This window comes from Etheostoma spectabile, chromosome 16 (genome assembly GCF_008692095.1).
Source record: "Etheostoma spectabile isolate EspeVRDwgs_2016 chromosome 16, UIUC_Espe_1.0, whole genome shotgun sequence".
Classification (NCBI taxonomy): Eukaryota; Metazoa; Chordata; class Actinopteri; order Perciformes; family Percidae; genus Etheostoma; species Etheostoma spectabile.
Genome location: NC_045748.1, coordinates 19,084,295 through 19,107,573, shown reverse-complemented (window position 1 = coordinate 19,107,573; position 23,279 = coordinate 19,084,295). Strand labels below are relative to the sequence as shown.

At 37.8% G+C, this 23,279-nt stretch overlaps 3 protein-coding genes across 7 annotated transcripts in view; all 3 read right to left on the bottom strand.

Moving 5' to 3' along the window:
• Positions 1–6,293: 6,293 nt before the first annotated feature.
• On the bottom strand, positions 6,294–13,725 carry smad4a (SMAD family member 4a). Of its 5 annotated transcripts, none has more exons than XM_032539354.1 (11): positions 13,628–13,725; positions 12,013–12,369; positions 11,759–11,933; positions 11,438–11,467; positions 11,145–11,348; positions 10,718–10,825; positions 9,046–9,096; positions 8,769–8,952; positions 8,437–8,605; positions 7,869–8,007; positions 6,294–7,248 (listed from the first exon to the last, which is right to left on the bottom strand). In XM_032539354.1, exons 2-11 carry the CDS (start codon positions 12,250–12,252, stop codon positions 7,037–7,039), a joined length of 1,512 nt encoding a protein of 503 aa, XP_032395245.1. In that variant the 5' UTR covers positions 12,253–12,369; positions 13,628–13,725; the 3' UTR covers positions 6,294–7,036. The 5 variants fall into 5 exon arrangements, with proteins under 5 accessions (XP_032395245.1, XP_032395243.1, XP_032395247.1 ...); XM_032539352.1 differs by having other exon boundaries at positions 13,555–13,691; XM_032539356.1 differs by having other exon boundaries at positions 13,660–13,690.
• Positions 13,726–15,986: 2,261 nt separating this feature from the next.
• On the bottom strand, positions 15,987–19,137 carry bmp10l (bone morphogenetic protein 10, like). The gene is made up of 2 exons (XM_032540281.1): positions 18,609–19,137; positions 15,987–18,246 (listed from the first exon to the last, which is right to left on the bottom strand). The coding sequence occupies exons 1-2, from the start codon at positions 18,949–18,951 to the stop codon at positions 17,192–17,194; spliced, it is 1,398 nt and encodes a 465-aa protein (XP_032396172.1). The 5' UTR covers positions 18,952–19,137; the 3' UTR covers positions 15,987–17,191.
• Positions 19,138–22,317: 3,180 nt separating this feature from the next.
• Positions 22,318–23,279, bottom strand: part of arvcfa (ARVCF delta catenin family member a) — a 15,326-nt gene continuing 14,364 nt past the window's right edge. Inside the window, exon 16 of the mRNA XM_032540022.1 lies at positions 22,318–23,268. Coding sequence (XP_032395913.1) covers positions 23,176–23,268 — 93 coding nt within the window. The 3' untranslated portion in view covers positions 22,318–23,175. The remainder of the gene's footprint in view (positions 23,269–23,279) is intronic.

The following is a 23,279-nucleotide window of genomic DNA, read 5'->3' as shown; positions in this document are numbered from 1 at the left end:
GTGTGTGTGAGAGAGAGAGAGAGAGAGAGAGAAAGAGAGAGAGATGTGTTTTCATGTGCTGTCATGTGCATGTATATATAAGCCTGTGTGTCTGTGTGCTTGTGTTGGAACACATCTATCAGTCACCCTACCTCAAACCAGTGGTGCCAGCCCTTTGACGCGTGCAGCACAGTCACCAAACCTTATTGCACACACACCACTGTACTGCACAACTCTCAACGCGATAGAGAAAAACTGCTTTGCTTTTCTCTCACCTCTGATACATTTTCATTTCAGTTTTTAGCCCATAAAAATGCTTTCATCCTTTGTTCCCTGTTTAAAGATCATCTTTGTACAGTGGACCAAAAGTAGATATTTTGTGATATTCAAAGAAATATATAGATATATATATGTATAGTATATATAATGATGATACACTACATATATCTGTTTCTTTATACGTGATTGTTTTCTTTTTGTAGCTCCTCTGTAATTAGTTCATTGACTGTGAAATGGGAAAGGCATGGGGACTAACTTCTGATTCATTAGACTACATCTTAATACTTGAACTGTAATAGCATTCTGTGTTGTGGAGATTATTGAGATTAATCCTCTAAATAGGAAAATTTTGTTACTAAATGATTTTTGTTATTGTTTTTTCATGCTTGTTGAAATGGTCTGCACGATGTCTCTGCAGAGATGTTAATTTATTGATATTTATTGTGTTTTGGTTTAGATGCTTACGCATTACAAAATATTATAATGGGTATGAATCATGAATTATACCACTGGAAACGGCAGACCTACTGTACAGGAGGACCAGAGGGTTTTTAGTTGTTGTTTTGTTTTTCTTTAGAAGTCATGTATGTAGGTTGATTAAGGTTAAAAATAACAAGGAAAAAAAAACAGGTTGGCACTGTATTTGCTGTAATCGCTTTCCTTAGGCTCTATCACCAGTATCTCCAATGATTCCTTCAAATACTAGAAGTACACACAGACTCTTTGCCAAATTCTTTTCTTTGTGCCTGTGTAGAAAACGTGCTTAGCAGTAGAAGAGGGTGGGAGAGCAAATACTGCATGTCGTTTCGGTTACTGGGTCAGTGGACTCTCACAGATGGTTTGCTGAATCATTTTCATGACACTTTGGGGAATCTGCAAAGTAAAATCGGCAAGCCCAAAGATACATTTCTCATTAAACCTAGGGTACACATCTCATACTGTAGCTTTACTCTGAGTCTGCTGGCTTGAAATGTCTGGCTTACCAGATTTAGGAGTTGAGCGCACACAAGCCTGGCTTTCCTATTGTATTGCTTAACAGTTTGAAAAGTCTGCAAGAAAAGGTCAATAAACTATAAGTAGCTGAAAGTTGTAAGGCCTGAGGCATTTTGTTTATATCCGTCTGTGACCATGATGAACTTGCTCCCTGACCTTTAGTATTAAACTGTTCAATGCAAATTGCAAGAACACAAAGAAAAGTAATGAAAATGACCATTACAAAAATGAATGCATACAAAAATGTAAGCCCTAGATCGTCCTATTCTTTTTCCAGAGCTCCACATAAATCTGTGTTCTCATAACTGCGACAAAATGAACTCCATTACCAAGAGCTCACTTGACATGCACTGAATTTTTGTAAATGACGTTATAAAAAAGGGAAGGGGTTCTGTCTGTGACTTCAAATTTTAAATTATGTTGTAAATCTGGTTATGTGTGCTGGTTAGGAATGAAGGTTTTGCAGGATACTTTTTCTATCCTATTACCTTTCTCCCACTGAATGATTTTTTTCAAATATGAATTTAAGCTCCCTTGTCATATAAATGAAGTACAAGATTGTAGATGTAAACTTGTTTTATTTTGTGCCTGAAATGAAAATGGCTTATAAAATGTTTTCTTTAAATCTTGGTGTGCTTTCTGGTCTTGCACGCCTATCATGTGTTTTCTTTTCATTTTTTCTTTTCGTCAATTCCGTTATTTCCCCTTTTCGTTATACATAGACTAATGTGCCAGACAGTGATTCAGCTTTCTGCATCTCAAAGCGCGCCTGGTTAACACTGGACCAATGCTAATGCTGCCAACACAATTGTACTTTGTTTCTCAGTTTCTTTGAAATCGAGAAGTTAGATTGTTTTTGTAACAGCTGCTTGCAAAGGAGCCCATTTCCAACCAGAAAAAAAGACATAAGCTATTCCTTAACTTGTCATAGGAGAGAAAGCGAAGAGATGCCTCTTCACCTCGACAAAACAGCAGCTTCACTGACCCATAGCAGACTCCAGTGCCTTTAATTTCGCCCCGGCCAGAGCAGATGGCCTGGGTGACTATTGGGTCTCTGGTGGGCTACAGATAGAGGCTATCAGAGCAGATATTTCATTGCACAGGTGCTGCCACTGAGAAGATACCAGGGAAGCATAAAGACCTGTCCTCAGACTGGACTATTTATTGACTGGATGTGACGACACAAACACAGACACACACACACACACACACACACTAGTTTACACATGGTACATTATCTGCAGACGGCTTTTTATTGTACATAACTGGTTATTGATCAAGGAGAGTTACTGTAAGTAAAATGCTCTTATGCATTGTTTTCTCAATGATCGTGGTTTCTTTTGTCAAATGATATTTTCTGAATGCTGTGACCTGTTTGAGATTTGTATTTGGATGTTTTCAAGTGCCATTTGACAGTCTAGTGAGTCGTGGCCATCTGTAGCACGCTCTAATGCAAGCACAAGCATTTGGCAGTGGCATTTGAGGAAGGTTTTGATTTTGATTTACCCTAGACAAAATATGTATATATCAAAAACTGAAAGGTATATTTATTTGTGTCTTATTTGATTTGTTCTATTGGTGAACATTTTATCATATGTTGGTTAAAGTGCTTTTGTGATTTCTTTTTCCTTTTTTGGGATAATGTATAGTATCTGATATAATATATACACACAAATTTCATGTGACCCTCTTTGTGTGCCATTCCGTTTTCTTCTCAAATTGGCAAGCGAACCAACGAGTGTAGGTGATTTGTATTGTGTATTTTACATAAAAAAAACAAGGACAATTGGGGGACTTTTATATTTATAAAGACATTATCATTTAGTGTGTCGTATTGATGAATATAGAAACTATTAAAGACACATGTAGTTTGGTTTTCTGAATATTTCAGATCTCAGCTCAGGCTAGCTTCTTAGTGTTGTTTTCTTAAAATTTGTGACTCGTCTTTGCAGTAATAAACGTTTTCTTGTTCAAAGTCAAGTGTCCTCTCATCATTTTGACCTCTTCACACTAAAGAAAATCCAAAACAATAGTGTTAGCCAATTGTATTTTATTTAACCAGACTCGTACATATACCAACACCATTATCATTCAAACTCAGTACGTATTCAGAATGTATTGTAAAGATTAAGATGAGCAGGAATTTGTATTTCCTGAAAATAGAACAAAATATTGTTTGATCAATTGTGCTGATAATTAAAACTAAGATTTACAAGTGACATAGCGCTCAAACGACTGGAGTCTGATAACCTTTTCATTGGATTTATTTGGCATCTATATGGCTTACGCTTCCTCTCACAGTTCATTCCTTTACTCAGCTGTTGGCTAGAATACATAACGGTAAGTGTTATCCAAGTAATACGCAAATTAAAATGACTGGTGGTGAGCAATGTTAAAGGGATGACATTCTACCCAAAATGCATCTTTCGAGTATCAAAGATTTACCACCTTTAGGTTTGAAAGGTTTACCCAGTACTTTCATCCTACACAGACAAGGGTTAAAATGTGTGTTAACCATTTTTACACCACCACTCAATATGTCCCAAACAGTAATCGTTTTTGCCAAAACAGAGCTAAATACACCTTTCAAACCTGCTGTGGGTGAGTGTTTGATAATGAAAACAGATTTCTAGCAAACTATTTGCAGCACGTTGTCCATGGATAACACCAAGGCCTTCAGCAAGAAATACTTTTTAACTTTGCTAAGAAATTAAATGAATACCACGTAAGAGATTATGAACAAGACAAAATACAGTTAGGCAAATTAATAAAGTGCTAATGGACACTATGTGGGCATATACAAAAAATAATAATTATAAATATTACAATGTTTTATAAAACTGATAGGCTTGATTCATAAAAAGGTTAATAAACTTCAGTAGAAAAAGAAAAGAAAAAAAATCACTTCTCAATGTTATAACGGCCTTGACTGGTGGTAGAATAATAGAACTTTTATGGTGTGGAAAGAGAAGCCACGGTCAGCTAAAACAGTCTTTTCAAATGCTTCTTACACCAGTAAAAACTATTTAGGGGGAATATAGACACATGTGTGTGTGTGTATATATATATATACATATATATATATATATGTATATGTATATATATGTATATATGTATGTATATATGTATATATATATATATATATGTGTATATATATGTATATGTATATATGTATATATATATACACACACATATATATATACACACACATACATATACACACACATACATATATATATATATATATATACATACATATATATATATATATATATATATGAAGTTATCCTCTGATCTATGAATGAAAGTCTGATATATTGAATGGAAGTCGAATATTGGAATAGTCTGAATATATAATGAAGTCTGAATAATGGAATGATCTGAATATATGGAATGAATCGAATTATGGATAATCTGAATCTGGATAAGTCCTGAATATAGGATTGAAGTCTGAATATCTTTGAATGGAAGTCTGAATATCTGAAAAGTCTGAAATGAATGAAGTCTGAATATATGGAATGAAAGTCTGAATATATGGAATGGAAGTTAATATATGGAATGAAGTCTGAATATATGGATTGAAAGTCTGATATATTGAATGAATCTGATATATTGAATAACTGAATAATTGAATGGAAGTCTGAATATATGGAATGAAGTCTGAATATATGGAATGGAAGTCTGAATATATGTAATGACGTCTGAATATTGGAATAGTCTGAATTATGGAATGAATCTGAATATATGAAATAAAGTCTAATAGATATGGAATGGTCTGAATAATGAAGAATGAAGAGTCTGAATAAGAAATGGATGAAAGCTGAATATAGGTAATGACGATAAGGTAGAGAAGTGATATTGAAATGAAAGTCTAATAAATGGTCGAATGAAAATACTGAATATAGAGATATGAAGTCTGAATATATGGAAATAGAAATAAAGTCTGAATATAGGGAATGAAGCTGAATATATGAATGAAAGTCTGAATATATTGGAATGAAAGTTGGAATACATTGAACAGAAATGTCACCAAAGGGATACCTTTCTGAATTCACTGGATTTACAAAATGGCATCGGCTAAATAGTCCAATACTTTGTTGAACTGCGGTTTTTTTTGCAACAACTGGTCATACTCCAAACGACACAAACAGTTTGGAAATTAGATAGCTCACCTTGAGGATCATATTTCCATATTGCGACATCTTAGTGCTTATAGCAATCCTGTTCAACAAAACGTTGCCGAAAGAACATTATGCATCATTCTGAAGGAATTATGAGTCTCTTTGGGAGATGTCGGCAGAAGAACACTTCAACGGAAGCTAATGGTGTGGGCACTGGATACGGTTACCAGTATTTTGGCCCGTACATGCATTTGCCAGAGTGTTAATAATCTCTTCATTGCTCAAATAGCTGACACTAGATTCCGCTAGCGATTCACTCATAGCGTCCACATTTTTACATCCTGATTAATCAGCCACAACACAAGATGGCGCCAGCGCCGTAATGACGTCAGCTTTCATTCCATATATTCAGCTTTCATTCCATATATTCAGACTTTCATTCCATATATTCAGACTCCATTCCATATTTCAGACTTCCATCCCTATATTCAGACTTTCATTCCATATATATCAGACTTTCATTCCATATATTCAGACTTTCATTCCATATATTCAGCTCATTCATATATTCAGACTTCATTCCATATATCAGACTTTCTTTCCATATATCAGACTTTCATTCCATATATTCAACTTCATTCCATATATCGACTTCATTCCATATATTCAACTTATTCATATTCACTTCTCATATATTCAGACTTTCATTCCATAATTCAGACTTTCATTCATATATTCAGACTTCAATTTCCATATATTCAAACTTCATTCCATATATTCAGACTTCCATTCAATATATTCAGACTTTCATTCCATATATTCAGATGGATAAACTTCATATATATATAATTATTTCTAAACGGCAGGCCATAATATATATATATATATACACATACATACATACATACATATATATTTATTTTATTTTTAACGCAAAATAAGGACGGTCAGCATTGAAAAATAATTAAGATTACATCTTTTGAAAACATAATGATTAACATGATTTTTACATAAATATCCTGATTTGTGAGGTGAAAAACTCCACTTACATGAAGCCATATAAGCACCGGAGAGCCAATAGAAGAGAACTGGATCGGCAGTATACTCCAACTGAAATGACATTTAGTATGTTCAGATAGGGTAAATAACAGGTTTGCATCCAACACTCTGTTGTGGTAATGGATTTATTTTGTATAGTACCAAGGTTAAATACAATTAGCATCTTTTATCATATCTGTATGTGAGTATTTGTGTATCAACTTGAGATTGAGAGACATAACGCCTAGTTAACTTCATGGTGTTGAACTTCCAATTGGTAAACAATGGCAGCATACTGGCTTCCTTTTTCATCCTCTTGGCAGCATGTTTTCAGAGTACTACAATTTATCCCAATGTACTTCCTATATTGCTCCAGCTGTATGAAAGTCATTGACACCAGACCTGGAGTCTCACTCATAATACTGGTAACTGCTCGCAGCTCTTGACTCAAAAGCATTGTGTTTGGAGTATACTGCCGGCCTTTACGTCCTTGTTGGTACTCCTACAACCTTATCAGAATCCCTGTAGTTGCAGTCCTCATTTGACACTCCAGGCCTTTGGTGGGGTGGTCTGTTAAAAAAATTGCCTGATTGTTTTCTTCTTTTGTTCAGTTTTTGTCTTTCAACTCAGTCAAGAGGCTGAGGGTCAGCTATGGGCATGGTATGCAGAACTTCATCCAGTAGCTGTAGAGCTCGATGTAAATGAATTTCAATCCAGCAGGGTGTCTCTTTAATGCTTTGCCGTGGGTAGTCGGGCCCCCAGCCCTTCACGAAACTCATCCGCAGAATGCACAGCCTGCGCAGGTCATCAACCCCAATGCCTGCTGCGGCCGAAAGACCTGCAAGGGAATTAGAGGAAGAAGCTTTAGATTGATGTGGCACTATAGGCCAAAGCTTGCAGAGATACGTTAGCTAAGTTACTTTTGCAATAAAAGTTTTAACATATACCAGATAGACATACAGCCAAGTAGAAAAATACTACAGTCAAAGACATATCTTACACTGATCAGGCCACATGTTTTACCTCAAGCTAAAGCCCAGCCAATGTGTTAATGTTAGCCTGTAGTGAAGTTAGCTATATGTGACTTTATTTCATCATCTACAAAGTATTGCCATTGCTGAAAACATTTTGTACAAGTACAAAAACAGACAAAGAAAGGCAAACTGCTTGGTGTGTACTCTAAATCAATAACTTAACTACAGCTTTCCAATAAATAAGAAAACGTGAAAAAAGGAGCAGAGTTAAGATATGCTGATTGAAAATACAGCCTGTATCCCACTTTTTATTTTCTTCATCATTAAGATAATAAAAAATAAATAAAAATAAAGCCTGCTGGTTGCTTTTCCTCTGTTCATGCTGCTCTATAATTCTAGTGCCGTAAGAAAGTCCCTGACATTAGTCTGGAAAAACATAATAATACACTCGTTGAAGGGTAAGTGCAGCAGCATGAACACTCACTGATGGCAGGGGCGATGCCTCCCACAGAGCCAGGCCCGGGAATGTTCCCGGCCACTGCTGCTGCCTGGGCTGCAGCTGCAGCCTGAGCTGTTGCTGCCTGCTGCTGCATCTGCCTGTGGCACTGACGCAAGTCGAACACCTGGCAGGGGGCAAGACAAATGTTAAAACCCGGATATTGATATTGAAGTGACAAAATATTGAATGGACACTCAATCATTTTGACTGGATCAACCGACCTGTCTGCCTGTCATTGAGTGAAACAATTGTAATTTCTCTTGCAGGATTAATAAAGTAGGTTAATAAAGGGGATGCTATACATATTTTATTGTAATTATGGCTCCTCTAAGCTTGAGCATTATTTCATTAACATAAGAGTTTGGTTTTTTTTGTTTTTTTTACAATGGCCCCATCTTATTGCATTATAGCCTTAATCGCATTATGACAGGATTATTGGTGTCCATATAAATGTAGCCAGTGCCAAGGGCATTCAGGAATTTGTAAATTTGAATGAACCCCTACTTGGAATGTATCTGTGTTTCATTGTATGACAATTGTACGGCAATCTCACCTTGATGTAAGCGCTGGGGTAGATCTTGTGAACTGCATCTCCAGGGGCACGTCCAGCCTCTCGATCCAGGTAATAGCTCTGCACAAACACTGCATGATCACTCAAACAGCGCACCCAGACGTCTCCTTCACCTTTGCACTCCAGTTGCATGCCTTTGCCAATGTGTAGCCTAGGGACAAAAAAGGAGAGGGGGAAATGGTAAACACTGAATTGAGACATTACTTAGACACTGCATTACTTTCAATCACTTATAATACCTAGAAAAATACAGTTAAAATGAATTGCTTAAACTAACTAAATGATGATATATCTCCAAGTATGTGGGGGAGTACCTGGCTCTCTCTATGTTCTCTGTCCTGTGGACATTGCTCAGCTGGCCCAAACAAAAGCGGTCCCCTCCTGATGGATCAACGTAGCCATCCACAGTCACTATCGGACATGTGGATTGCACCTTAAACGTCTCCCCAACTTGGACATCCATCTCAAAGTAAGCAATGGAGCACCAGTACTCTGGAGCTGGAACAACCCAACAAACAACTACAGGTTAAACGGGTTACATTGATTGTGTTAAATATGTGGATTGACTTCGATCTGCAACACCATACTCACAAGGGTGATTGGATATGGGGGGCTGGAACGCAATTTCATTGGGAACAGGCCCTGCAAGAACATGTCAATATTAGTTTTGAACAAGCAATTCTAATGCTACACCTGTTCTTAAGAACATATTTTGCAGTAACAGTGCTGAAAATGACCAGATTTTATAAAATGTCAAAGGTTGAGGCTGATCTTGAACATGCATGGCTAGTGTTCAATTCAACCACAGTAAAACATTTTTCATTAGCCCTTATGCATATGTACACTCACCGGCCACTTTATTAGGTACCCCATGCTAGTAACGGGTTGGACCCCTTTGGCCTTACAGAAACTGCCTCAATTCTTCGTGCATAGATTAACAAGGTCCTGGAGCATCCTCAGGGAGTTTGGTCCATATTGACATGATGGCATCACACAGTTGCCGCAGATTTGTCGGCTGCCACACATGATGCGAATCTCCCGTTCCACCAATCCCAAAGATGCTCTATTGGATTGAGATTGGGGACTGTGGAGGCCATTTGAGTACAAGCGAACTCATTGTCATGTTCAGAAAACAGTCTGTGATGATTAGTTTATGACATGGCGCATTATCTGCTGAAAGAGCCATCAGAAGTTGGGTACATTATGGTCATAAAGGGAGGACATGGTCAGCAAAACATACCAGGTAGGCGTGGCGTTGCAACGATGCTCATTGGTACAAGGGGCCCAAAGAGTGCCAAGAAAATATTCCCACAACAATGACACCACCACCACCAGCCTGAACCGTTGATACAAGGAAGGATGGATCCATGCTTTCATGTTGTAGACGCCAAATTCTGACCCTACCATCGACTGTCGCAGCAGAAATCGAGAATCATCAGACAGGCAACGTTTTTCCAACTCTTATTGTCCAATTTCGTAGAGCTTGTGCAAATTGTAGTCTCAGTTTCCTGTTTTAGCTGAAAGGAGTGGCACCCGATGTGGTCTTCTTCTGCTGTAGCCCATTGCCTCAAAGTTGGACGTACTGTGCGTTCAGAGATGCTCTTCTGCCCACCTTGGTGTAACGGGTGGTTATTTGAGTCACTGTTGCCCTTCTATCAGCTCGAACCAGTCTGGCCATTCTCTCTGACCTCTGGCACAACAAGGCATTTCGCCCCACAGAACGCCGTCACTGGATGTTTTTCTTTTTCGGACCATCTCTGTAAAAACTAGAGATGGTGTGCGTGAAAATCCCAGTAGATTAGCAGTTTCTGAAATACAGACAGCCCTTCTGGCCCCAACAATCATGCCACGTTCAAAGTCACTCAAATCACCTTTCTTCCCATACGATGCTCGGTTTGAACATGGGAGATTCTCTTGACCATGTCTACATGCCTAAATGCACTGAGTTGCCGCCGTGATTGGCTGCTTAGAAATTAAGTCTGGTACACGAGAAGTTGACAGGTGTACCTAATAAAGTGGCCGGTGAGTGTATAATGCATTAACAGGTGTATAAAAAAAAGAGAAAGTCTGCTGGGAGAAAAAGTTTTGATTGACACCGCCTACGTCACTTGTAACCATTTTTCAAATCAATTTTTACATCTGGTAAATGCCCTTAATATTGAAATCAATTTAGGAGGTTCCATTGAATAAAAGAAAGAATATGTACTATTTATAAGGCTTAATGTGACTTCTGCAGAAAAATGTTGTTTTTCCATCAACTCACAGTAATGCCCTGTGTGAGGCATGGGTGGATGATGCTGTAGATGCCCGTTCTGATGTTGAGGCACTGCAGCGGTGAAGTTGCCATTTCTGCTCCAATTGGCGGTAGGGTCTGTAAATATAAATTAATAAATAGATGTGTTGCCAAATCTGTGCCAACTTGAATTCTGTGTGGTAGATCAGATTATAAAGCTAAATTTAAAAAATGTTTATTACATGCAAATTAACTCTAAAATTTCAAATTAATCAACAGGCAATTCTTTTAAAAATAAATGAAATTGCCTGAACCTACTTGTATAAGGATACAAAATTAATATATTTACAGCATTTGTTTTACTTGATGACATAAATTTATTTCTGATTGCCAAAAACTTGCACAGCCTGTATCTTCCATTGCGTGTTGCATGTGTGGTGCCGGTGTAGTTTCTCACTTGATGGTCCAACGCTGATGGTAGAGAAAGCAGAGGTTGAAGCTGAACCACTGCCCTCTGATGGGGTGAGTAGAGATTGGCTGATGAAGATCTCCTGTGGACCGGGTCTTGCCGGGGGATGCTGGATAGTCTGCAGGTGGCTTTCAGAGCTTGAGTGAGATTGCTGGTTGTCATAGTCATACTCATCCTTTACCAAGAGTGAACCTACATGAAGGCAACAGACATTAGGTAAGACTAATGGACATCAACAAAATCTTTAACATGCAAACAGGAACAATTTGGCACCTCCTTACCTGAATTTGAAAGGGTCAGCCCTGATAAGTCTACAAAAACATGAAAAATAACAGATATATCATTCATCGGTTTATGTAGGTCAATATTCTGAGTGAAAATTAGAACCTAGGCTATACATTTTTCAACCAGATCACTGCATCATATTATCACTAGAATGTGAGGTATCAGGAGTACATCTGTTCTAAATAATGACTAGAATTTGTGTAGACTTGTCTCAACCCCACAATCCTTCAGCGTGTCTTTAGTATCATTCTGTTTTTACCAATAACCGAAAACAATGGGATCTAGTCAAAACTAACAAACCTGTGATGCTTACTTACCAATGCTCGGAGAAACAACTCTCTCGTAGTGGTATGGGTTGACACAAACATTGTCACATTTCAAGTCAAAGGCATACTGGCAATATTTCACGTGTTTCAATTCATTCTTGTGTAGATCAGGCCATCGCCATAGTCGGGCATAGACAACATGAGGAAAACCTTTTCGCCCTGCAACCTAAAGCACAGAGAGAAAGATCTAATGAGATAGGTAGTGTTTTCTCGTACAATAACAAGGAGCTTAATATTAAACCAACCTGCAGGCGTCCATCCAAAGTTCTTTGTATGGTTACACACTTGCTAGGATGAGCCCCATTCGTAGTGATGGCTGTGATAAGGGAATCCAGCTCATCTTTCTTCTCCTTTAGCTTCTTGACAAGACTCTCTATAGCTCGCTTAGCAAAGCTTTCACTCTCACCTCCCTGTCGGTGGCACATCAGGCTATGCACAATGCTTAGGCAAGCATCATTACTTGTGGGAGTGTTCGTGATTGACATCTTGCTCCTTAGGTTTCAACCTTGGGGAGACTTTAAAGTGGAATCTTCTATGCCTTTTATCAGTAGAAGCGTCAAAGTGAAAGTACTATTGATCGAATGCTGCCCGAGCTTAGCAACCTAAAACAGAAAGAGTAGAGTCTTATGACCATAGGCTATAAAAATTAGTTTAGATGGGTGTGCCAAACAAAATTCACATTGCATTACATAAAGTGACACTCAATGTACAATATATGTATCACCCTGACTTAATGTCAAGTGTAGGAAGAGAGGGATCATGTTCAGCTCTCTATGAAGTCAATAATGTACCTTTAAAATGACAAATAACACTTTAGCCACAGCAACTACAGAAAAGGGTTTTTGGGCAACTTTTAAAAACTCTACAGATAGCCTACATATTTTATTTAGGTTGTCTTGCCATCTTACACTGCAAATATACTCATCTTAGTGTGACATGTGTTTAACTTTTGCTTTCAACATACATTACAAATTGACAACCACTGCATTCATTCACAGCTCTGACTGGTCGTCCTCTGCAAATATAGCCTTTAAATAAACACTGAAATGCAAAACAAAACGTTTTTAATGGCACCAAAAACGGTGTTTTACTCTATTGATATAGTGGGGTTATTTTATTAAAATTAAGATACAATGAACATTAGATTATCGTTAGATTTTAAAGAGCATTTTTACAACAAAGAAAGCTAACGTTATCCCAGATGGATAACGTTAACGTAGCTAACATTAGCAGAGCTAGCTAACTAATAAACACGTTAAGGTATCTTTCCTAACAATGCCTCAGTAGTGTGCAACCCAACTTGACCTAAATTATAATGATCAGTAATTATATACGACTATCCAAATAAGTGCATATGTTTAACAAATATACAATTGTTGAAGAGCATTAAGACAGATAACATTGCTCAGCTAACGTTAATGAGTGGTTCTGTGGGCGTTAGCTGAACTATTAGCTAACGTTACTTTATAAAGCATTCGTCTCCTATCATAACCTTAATCAAACACAAACTCGACTTACAGTGATTTATCCGCGCAGTAGCATTAATCCCAGTGGTACAATATGATAAGCGAGTTGCTTAAGCTACCTAGCTAAATGTTCATACGCTATCTGACGGTTAGCGTAAACTAGCTTGCATTTTTGCTAGCTTGGTAGCATCCACGCTAACTAACTACAGTACCATGTACAAGGACCTCAACGCTAGCTCGCTGGCTATCCTTCTACCCAAATCCGCTAACGTCACCTCGTGAAATGTTACAATATCACATTAGCTAAATGTGTACCTGTACCTGTTTATCTGCTGCCCTTGTTACACTACACTGTAAAAAATATGTATTCACAATAATATAACAAAACATTAACCACTACAATAAACAAAAATCCTCTCCACCCACCACGCTCGAACTGCGCATGCACGCGTTAACATGTGACAGGCGTGTCTCTGTTGTTTTACTTATTGCAGAAAAAAATGAAACCTAACGTTACCCACCTGTTTGCAAGCCCTTACCAATAAAAAACACAATATAAATTATGTTTAGAGTGAGAAGGTGGCGGTAATGCACACAAAAAAGTTGTTTGCCATCTGCCATAAAACGTTAGAAGAAGAAAGTTAGCGAGAGTACCTATATGCATATTTTACCATAATGAACCAGTTAATTTTTTTCCTAAAAATTTGTCTCACTGCTCTGTGCTACATATTTGCCACTTTGAGTGTGCATTGCAGTGTAGCAGATATATAAGTAATTCTGAAAATGTACTGTTTTTTATTCCAATTGATCAAGAATGATCAAAAATAAGCCATGGTTTAATTATGTATTCAACAGTTAAGTAACTCAAACAATCATAATGTTTAAATTCCAATTAAAAAACGACCAATTAGTGCCAGATTACCAACTGCTCAAAGAGGTAAAACTGCAGCGGGGCCCCGAAACACCCCAATTTGACTGCGTCTCAAATCAACTGGTTTGTAGAACATGCTTCCCTAAAGTAAATTATCAGAAGTGATAAGGCATTTAAGACTCGCCATAGCATTGTCTCATCTTGAGACAATACTTTTAGAGAGCTCCTCCTGAATCAAAATCTAGTTGTATGGGCAGTATTTCAGCGTAGGTTGGTTACTGGGGCTTAAGGCTGCAAAGTGTAAAGTTGGCTGTTTGAACTGTACCTGATGACACAATGATAAGATGACAGAGTACATATAGTAGCCTACTGAAAAGGTTGGAGGAAATGGAGAGGTGTGATAGTTTTTACTGTAATACAAAGTCTCCCCCTTGTGGTTATCATAGAGTGTGACATTACAGTAATAAAAACACTCCCCTGTCCAAATCTCTTTCACTCTCTCTGCCATATCTCCCAATGAGATTAACCATGGGTTTTTATTATTTAAAGTTTTCCTCCCATCAACATCAAAGGCTTTGTTGCCTACGCGTTAACAAGTTAAAAGGAATGAGACGTTGTGTAAAAGCAGATTTTACTGCAATTTTTTCATCAACAGTGAAAATATTTGTCATTGTGGTGTGCTTGACCTGTCATACATTTCTCTACTTTTGAAGAAATTATTACCCAAATAGCAAATGTCATAAATATTTAAAATGGTTTGTGGTGATCCATTACCATGAAAGATCCAATACCATGAATGAAGTATGCAGACATTAAGGAGTGTTTCAATGGCAGATTAAGGTTTAGATGTGAAATGTTCATATGAACCAAGGTTTGGACTACTATAAATCTAATTTTGCTTTGTTTATGTATTTCATAAAAACACATTTATAGTTTCAACTGTAAGAAAAATAAACATAATTTTGGGTTTGTAATGCTGAATTATTAAATATTTTGGAGGAGTGTATGTGTTTTTGTATCTTTTATTGATATGCTTCTGTTATCCATAAATTAAATTCAGCATAACAGAACATAGAACATTATGAACCCACAATAATGCATAGTGAATATATTGAAGAGAGTTCAATCTGACAAAACAAGCTGAAAAATTAAATGTGAAAGTCAAAAGGAGAAACTTTCTTATATATCATTTTTGTATAACGATACATAAGATTCCGCCCCTTCTCCTCACCCCAATCTTTTTGTACAGTCCTTAAACTAAAGCAACGAGCCATTTTGAACAAAGTTAGGAATACTGCTGTTTTTAGAAATATTTTCCAAACATTAAAACTTTAGTTCAACACTGGAAAATCAATTTGTTCACTGCCAGTCAGTATCTCTGCCCTGCACACTTGGCCTATGGAAATGTGTGAGTGAGGATCCTATTAAGTTAGAAAGTTCCACAGTGTTATTCCATTACTGTTATCTGCTTCCGTCTGTTAACAGCAGAAGCTAGGTGATGATGTGACATGTATTTTTTCCACTTGTACTGTTGCTGTGGTCTTGATAAGGTTGTCAGCATGCCAGTGTCAGAAAAAGGAAGTGGGAGGGTTCAGAGGGCACCGAGCAACCAAATGGAAGGATTGTCAATAGAGCATGTTGGCGTTGGAGAGCAGGAATCTGACACCACCTTCTCACAAATGCTGCCACTTGGAGTGGCGTCTCATCCTGAGTGACGGTCTACAAGACTCCAGGCTCTGACACCCCGTTATCACTATGGCATGGAAGCAGGCAGAGAGAGGCCCGCCAGGCATGTGGTGCTAGAGGAATGGGGATTAAGGTTGTTAGGCAGGGAATGCTGTGTTTACCTGACAATGAAACTGGGTGTACAAGAGATCAGAACTTGCTCAATGACTGTATTTATTTTCAGATCTTTTATTTCTTTACAACCATAATAACATTATTATTGGTGTGACAACCAAAAGCAGGATATGAATGGCTGGGATGTGAGTAAAGATTTCACAGCAGTTGACAGCAATGTTAAGGAAGAGAAACTGTTCATGTTGTAGGCAAGAAGCCCAGGAGAGCTTCAACACCCAGTGAAAATCCTCTCCAGGTCAAAGCCAGAGAAAATTTATTTTCTTCAAATTTGGCAAGCAAATAAGAGGAAAAATGTCACATTCTTTAAATCATTTCAGCAGCTCCAACATGCCACAGGGCACAGAAACAAATTATACCATTTACAAATTTGCAGCATGTCTTATTTAAGAGACTTTTCATATTTAAAAAAAATACAGCATCCCATAAGTAGTGCAAATTATCGTATCTTGTTATCTGGTGGCTACCCTAAAATGTATATATTTTTTCAATTTAGTTTGAAAAATCTGGAGCTTCTCAACTTCTGCATAAGGAATAATTCCTGCCAGAACAAAATGTACATGAATAAAAGAAGTTTTGAGCAAGGTCTGTGATGAAAAGTCAGCAATAATACATTTAGATGTTGCAATAAGACAGCCAGTGGAACATTCTGTCTATCAAGTATATTCTGTTCCAACACTAAAATAACCCAGAGTGCACATTTTGCACTCAGAGTACATTTTTTGTGCTTAGGTGCACTTAGATCTCACACACATATTTCCAAAATATTCAAAAGGTTGTCACTGTAACTGATTTCAGTGCTGCAGTATCAAACCTTTTTCCTCACCTCACATTTACTATCATAACTTTCTTTTTTTCTTGTCTTCTCCGTTACTGTGTCGAATGGGATTGATGCCACATTTGCAAGAATATGGCCTGTAATATATAATTAACAGAACTTATCCAAAAGCATTGTAAAATACAAAATTCGGCAAAAAATCATAATAAATCATGAGACAGACAGCTTCATATTCTACACTTAATAATAACTGATTTACCTTTATACAATTTCAAATTTACATCATGTAGCACAGAATTCCCTAATTTACAACTATAAATCTAGACTTGTGTCTTTACACACCACTGTATGAGATCCTAGATTCTGTGGAAACAAGCACATGAGAAGATTTTCTGAGATGATGATTAAAACGTCAGCGCACAGTTTCCATCTCTGTGTAATAGTTTTCAAGACTATCTACAGCCGCACTCTGCCACCACCATTCCCTCATACTTGTGATTGTAAGTGATCACCCCGTTATCATGATAAAGCAGTGGCATCGGCTCCAGCTTAGTGGGAACACAGCAGGCACGCGATACTTTCTCTGGACTCTTGATACTCAGCAGTGTCTGCACTATGGCATGTTTGGTAGGCGAGACCTCGGAGGTCATGGGTGGGTTGCACACACCGTTGCACTCATACGCCTCATATTCCAAAGGCTGGATGATCCACGAATCCCAGCCAATGTCTTTAAAATCCACAAAGAGAGGGGTCCTCTTGCATGGCTCGCTCTTAACATTGCGACGGATTCGGGGAGGTGTGTCATAGATAAGGTTGGACTTCAGTTGCATGAGAGAATGTTTGTCCAGCTCGTCCTGGTTAGCGTGGCCAGCATTGTGATCAACGTGACCCCAGAAATGTTGTTGGCTCCGGCCCACATTTTCAGGAAGGTCATTCTCATGTTCAATCATCTGGTTGAGCTCTTGTTTATCCTGTTTGTGGTCTCTGCTCTGATCATCTGAGAATATAATCATCACCGCATTGTGTTTCCCCTCCAAGCTCCTGTCGATATCAATCTCAACCAACCTCTGGCCCTGCTCTGTGACCTCCTGTCTGGCCCCTTCCTCTTCTGACCCCAGACTTGCAATATGGACCTCCAGTCTGTGAGTTGCACACCCTGATTTCCGCCAAAATGCCACCACATGCGTCAGGTCAAACGACACCCAGCTGTTATCTTTGACATGGAAATGCTTTGTCACCAGTTCCTCCAAATCCTTCATCTCCACCACCTCCTCTTTATCCCTCCTTCTCCCGTCTTTCCCCACCTCTTTTGTCCAAACAACGCGCTCATGTATTTTGTAGATGGTCACCTTGCAGTCAATGCCAGCATTTGGTCTTTGAGCCTTCTGGAACAGGGTGAAAATACGAAGCTCAGCTATTGTTATGTGCTCATGGTGGCGCATTGAGATGTTGAATAGCAGAGGATGTATCCTCACACCCCTGGCCGTTATACTGTAGGGGGAGGGATCTGAAATTAAAATATCAAGAAGTGTGTCTCAATGCATTTTGTATGTTTCTGTGGGCAAAACTCACAACCAGATACACATATATGTTTTGGATTAGTTAGAATTGTATTACTCATTAATCGTCAAGGCTTTGTTCATGTGCAGCTTCATTGTTTCAATCAGAACAATTAACACACTTCTAGATTCACGGCACTAAATCAAAGCAATCCAATTTTGCAAATCATTAAATTATTACAATATCAAACCTGATCCCAATGGTTTGAATGCTAATCTTTCAAAGGGGCTTACATGTAATATTTACTTTTTCAATGCAATATATACATTTCCCAAGATGTTTGTGGTGTTGAACAAAGACAGTTTGTACCTTCATTCTTGAAACTGCGCACAATGTTGGCTGAGGGCATAGCAGCCTGGTCATTGGCAAATCGGTTGTACAGCTCCAGCATGTACTCTGGTGGCTCTTTGCGGGCAGCCAGGGGCCTGGGCTGGGGCCTCCTCAGCTCTGTGCGATTCATTGTGGACAGAAACTGGCTCAATAAGTCCTGTGCATTGAGAAACTGATTATCATCCACATCCCTACCGACGGACACCCTGTGATGGTTCTCAGGAGACCTGATGGGACTGCTCAAGATCAAACCAGTCAACATCAAGAGTAGGACAGTCAGAGAGCGGATAAACCCAAGGTTGGAGAAGACTGAAACGGTCATGGTTGAGTGTACGAAAGGTTTAAATCCAAAGCTTGAGTGTCAAATGAGAAGACGCAAGGGATCCTCTGTAGAGAATACCTGGTTTAACCTTTCGTGGAAGGAATCTTCTTTGTTAAAGATTCCTGTTGGGGCAATGAGAAAACAGCTTTGCCCTTGCTGATCTTGAGGTTTGGTTCCTAGGGCAGGGCTGTGCTGTCCAATGTGCTGTGCTGACATGTTTGGAGATGTCACTAAGGCCCTGCTCGGCCCTCCTCTCTCTCTCCCCGCTAGGAAGATATGACTGTCCATAATTTCCACTTATATTTTGACGTATGCTTTTTTTCTTGATTAACCAAAAAAAACCACACAACTCACCTTCAGTGACTTTAGGTTAACATGACAGCCATGACATGACACGACTGACAACTGCTTTAAATCACCGCGCTCTAAATCACCATGCTGAAATCAGAAGATTCAGCAATGAGGATTTATTTTTAAATAATACCGATGGATTTAGAAATGAGAAAGCTAATTGAGTCACCAAAAGTACAGACAATATGAACATGGAAATTATGTTGCGGGTCCTTCTTTTCCTTTCTGATGCAAGAAATCTAATATCAGTTAACATTTTTGTTAATTTATGCTTCGTGATCTCCACAAGAGTATAGCGTAGCCTCCTTATTTTAAATTAAACATTTTCATTAGGTGGTGAAGGGGGCTGATTTGACCTAATTTACATATGCTTTTAACTAATTACTGGTTTTGTTTTTTAATAGCGGCTGTCTGACGGCTCACATATGCAATCATTGCCATCATGTCAATGTACATCTACTTAGACAGACAAATAACAAATAAAAAGTAATGAAAACTATTGAAAAAATACATAATTTTAGATGATTGTGACGGAAAACAAATGACATTTCATTCATGGCGGGTCATCAATGTACAGTACATGAGTCATATACATATAATGACTTGACATATGTGAACCCATAGTAAATGCATGCATCCCAAATGCCACCACTTACGCAAGTGAGCCCTGCAGCCTGCAGAAGGAAACATGACTACTGCCAACACATTTCAGCCCTCTCAGTGGCTGTGTGCAGCATACAAGTTCACAATCACTCCTCATGGCTACTACAGATTAGAGGTTGTGCCTTGACAGCTTGTCTGGGTGTACATAAATTGGAAAATTCACTAAACTTTTGGTCTTAAATAGTAATATAAACAAAGTAAGATGTTCACAGAAAAAAATGTGATCACTAGATGCCTTATGTAAGGATAACAGTCATTGATTTAGCACAAACCAAATATTGTTTTAGTCCCTTTAACACAGAGCAGCAAGTTGACATGAGACATATACAGTACATATAATGACTTGACATATGTGAACCCATTGTACATGCATGCATCTCAAATGCCACCACTTATGCAAGTGAGCCCTGCAGCCTGCAGAAGTAAACATGACTAATGCCAACACATTTAAGCCCTCTCAGTGGCTGTGTGCAGCATACAAGTTCACAATCACTCCTCATGGCTACTGCGGATTAAAGGTTTTGCCTTGATAGCTTGTCTGGGTGTACATAAGGTGGAAAATTCACCATACATTTGGTCTTAAATAGAGAGAAATGTTAATGTAAACAAAGTGAGATGTTCACAGAAAAAGTGTGATCACTTGATGCCTTGTGTAAGGGTAACAGTCAATGATTTTGCATAAACCAAACATTATTTTAGTCCCTTTATGCCAAATTTTTGATTTATGAAAAATGTAATGAGAATATTAAAGTTTCAAAGCAATGTTTTTATCCTACATATCCTTATCCTACATGCAATATTGCAAAATTTGAATTGGTCATACATACTGAGGGTAGCTCAGTATGTATGGTCTGCTTTAGAGTTAGGTCATATCATAGTAGGTTGCAAGCCAAAACACTAGCTACACATTTGTGAAACCTCTCTTAAAGTTCTACATATTCCTGTTTTTTAGTTTCAACAGTTTAGTGTGTTTTCCAGACTGTTCCCATTGAATAACTAAATAAATTTGTCTGTTTCTTTTTTTTTGCCAATGCACCTGCACTTTGACACAGTTTATGGCCTCTTTGGAGCTCTGTTGTGAGGTAAGAGGTTTGACAACCTGCATATCACTTGAGTGTTGAGAGTCAGAAACCAACACAGTGTAAAAGGTATAACTTAATAGGTCAAGTTGACATGGAGTAGTAAGTTTATGCAGTAGAAAATTTAAGTTTACATTAGTAGTCTTTACTAAAAATCATCACTAATAGTCATGTCTAAAATAAGCATGTCAGTCAAATGAGTCACAAAACTCTTTGTTTTTCTCGGTGTGGCTATGTTCAGCAATGGTGTCGTCCTGTGACTTTTACATGCAGAAAATCGATTGAAGATAATTACCTCTTCTGAAGAGTCCATGTTTTTTAAATCCTACGCATCCTCCTTGGCTAGAAGTAACTGCGTCATTACACAGAAACAACTAGGGACACAAATTACGCACTATAGCTTTAAATATGCAAAGAAACATACATTTAAAACATTAAATAATCTATAGATAAATTGCATAATGTACATTATCATACTCAAATTCTAGTCAGAATATTGAATGTTCTGATCATAATCTGTGTATGACAACATCCGGCTACAGTTTGTCACTGATACATGAGTAATTTCTTTACATTAATGCTTCTTTTTTCCTTCTGACGGTATTGTTTTATGAACAACACATACAATACAACTCATCATCAACAGAACAGCATGGATAATAGCGAACAGCTTCTGATTTTTATTCTTTTCATCAGCCACCTACAACTCTACACTGCCCAGAAGCGATCAGTGCCCACCTGGGTCTCGGTCATGGTGCGACAATAATTGAAGCTAAACGTGAACACTAAATCAACCATACCAAACTAGATAACATAAATGCGCGCCCAAAAAAATTACTTGAACATTAGTAAAACACACTTTAACAAGGACAGAAACCGATCAGAACACATATTATTTTCCTGTGAGCCTTTGCACACGTCAGTGCAGAACAGTTCAAATGACCCCGCCCATCCAGTACAGAAACTTTACATCCTCAGTTATCTCTGCTTCGTATGATCAGTGCATTGTTGCAAGCAATAAATGTGATTTACTGATGAATATGACTTTTAACAAAACCAAACTAAATCTGGGTCCACAGTTCATAAGGACAACTAATAAAGATACCTACAAGGACACTTGCTTTTACCAATTAATTTAAGTGTGTTCCGAACACATAAAAGTGGGGTTGTTTAACTGGCCAGTGAGTGCTGTTTAATGTATCAAGTACTCACTGGTCAAATAGAAGAGGGTATAAAATTCAGTCTGTATACAAAAAGAAAATTCAAATAGAAATGAGAAATTGTGCACATCATTTATTTTTATTTTTCATTCAACATCGCAATGCAAAAAGAACCACTGCAAAGCAGAGTTGTATAGAATGTAGGATCACTTACCGGTATTAGCTAATGCACATCAATAACCTTTAATTAATAACATGGGTATTACAATAAATATTACAATATAAATACCTTCATTTAGAATATTAACAGTCCTTTGTTACACATTTACAATACCATTTTGCCTATCATGAAACAAATGGAATAGAGAGGATTCTCTAATGACCGCACAATTTTGTCGAGAATAAACTGAATTCCAAATTATTTGGATGTTTTTGATGAATAGGCCGATGATAGCCCTAACCCTAATTTTCTCAAACACTGACCAAAAACTGTTAGAAAATGATTTTATATCAGAATCTTCTATAGCCCAGAACCCATAGGGATGGACAGCAATCTAATAGAATAGACTTTAGGCCTTAAGCTTGGCAAACTACAAGTATTATAAATGTTATCATACTTGTGTAGCATGTAGAAGTAAAATTCAAATTTCACATGTCATATAGTCTTTGGAGTCATGAGTCACCACAGTTTGCATATATAGGCTATTTCAGATGTCATACATAATCCATAATGAGTTTCAGACATACAATATATCATCTTAAATGACAAAATCTATTAAATGTTTTGCCAAATAACCTCCATAACAATTACATGTAAATGTTTGGCACACTATTTCCTGTAGACAAAGGGAATTATTTTTAACTGAACATGTTTCTCTGTACAAGAATGACCAAATGGTACAAACCCATATTTTACCAATGTAAAGTGTCTCTACAGGATTTAACCGGTTTGACTGGCCGTGTTGTCATGTTTACACCCAGGAGTCCAGTGGTGGAGGTTTGTTATCCATGAGGCCCACTGCAGGCCTGCCAGCTCTGATGAAGTGTTTTCTCTCACTTATCGCCTGGGTAAAAA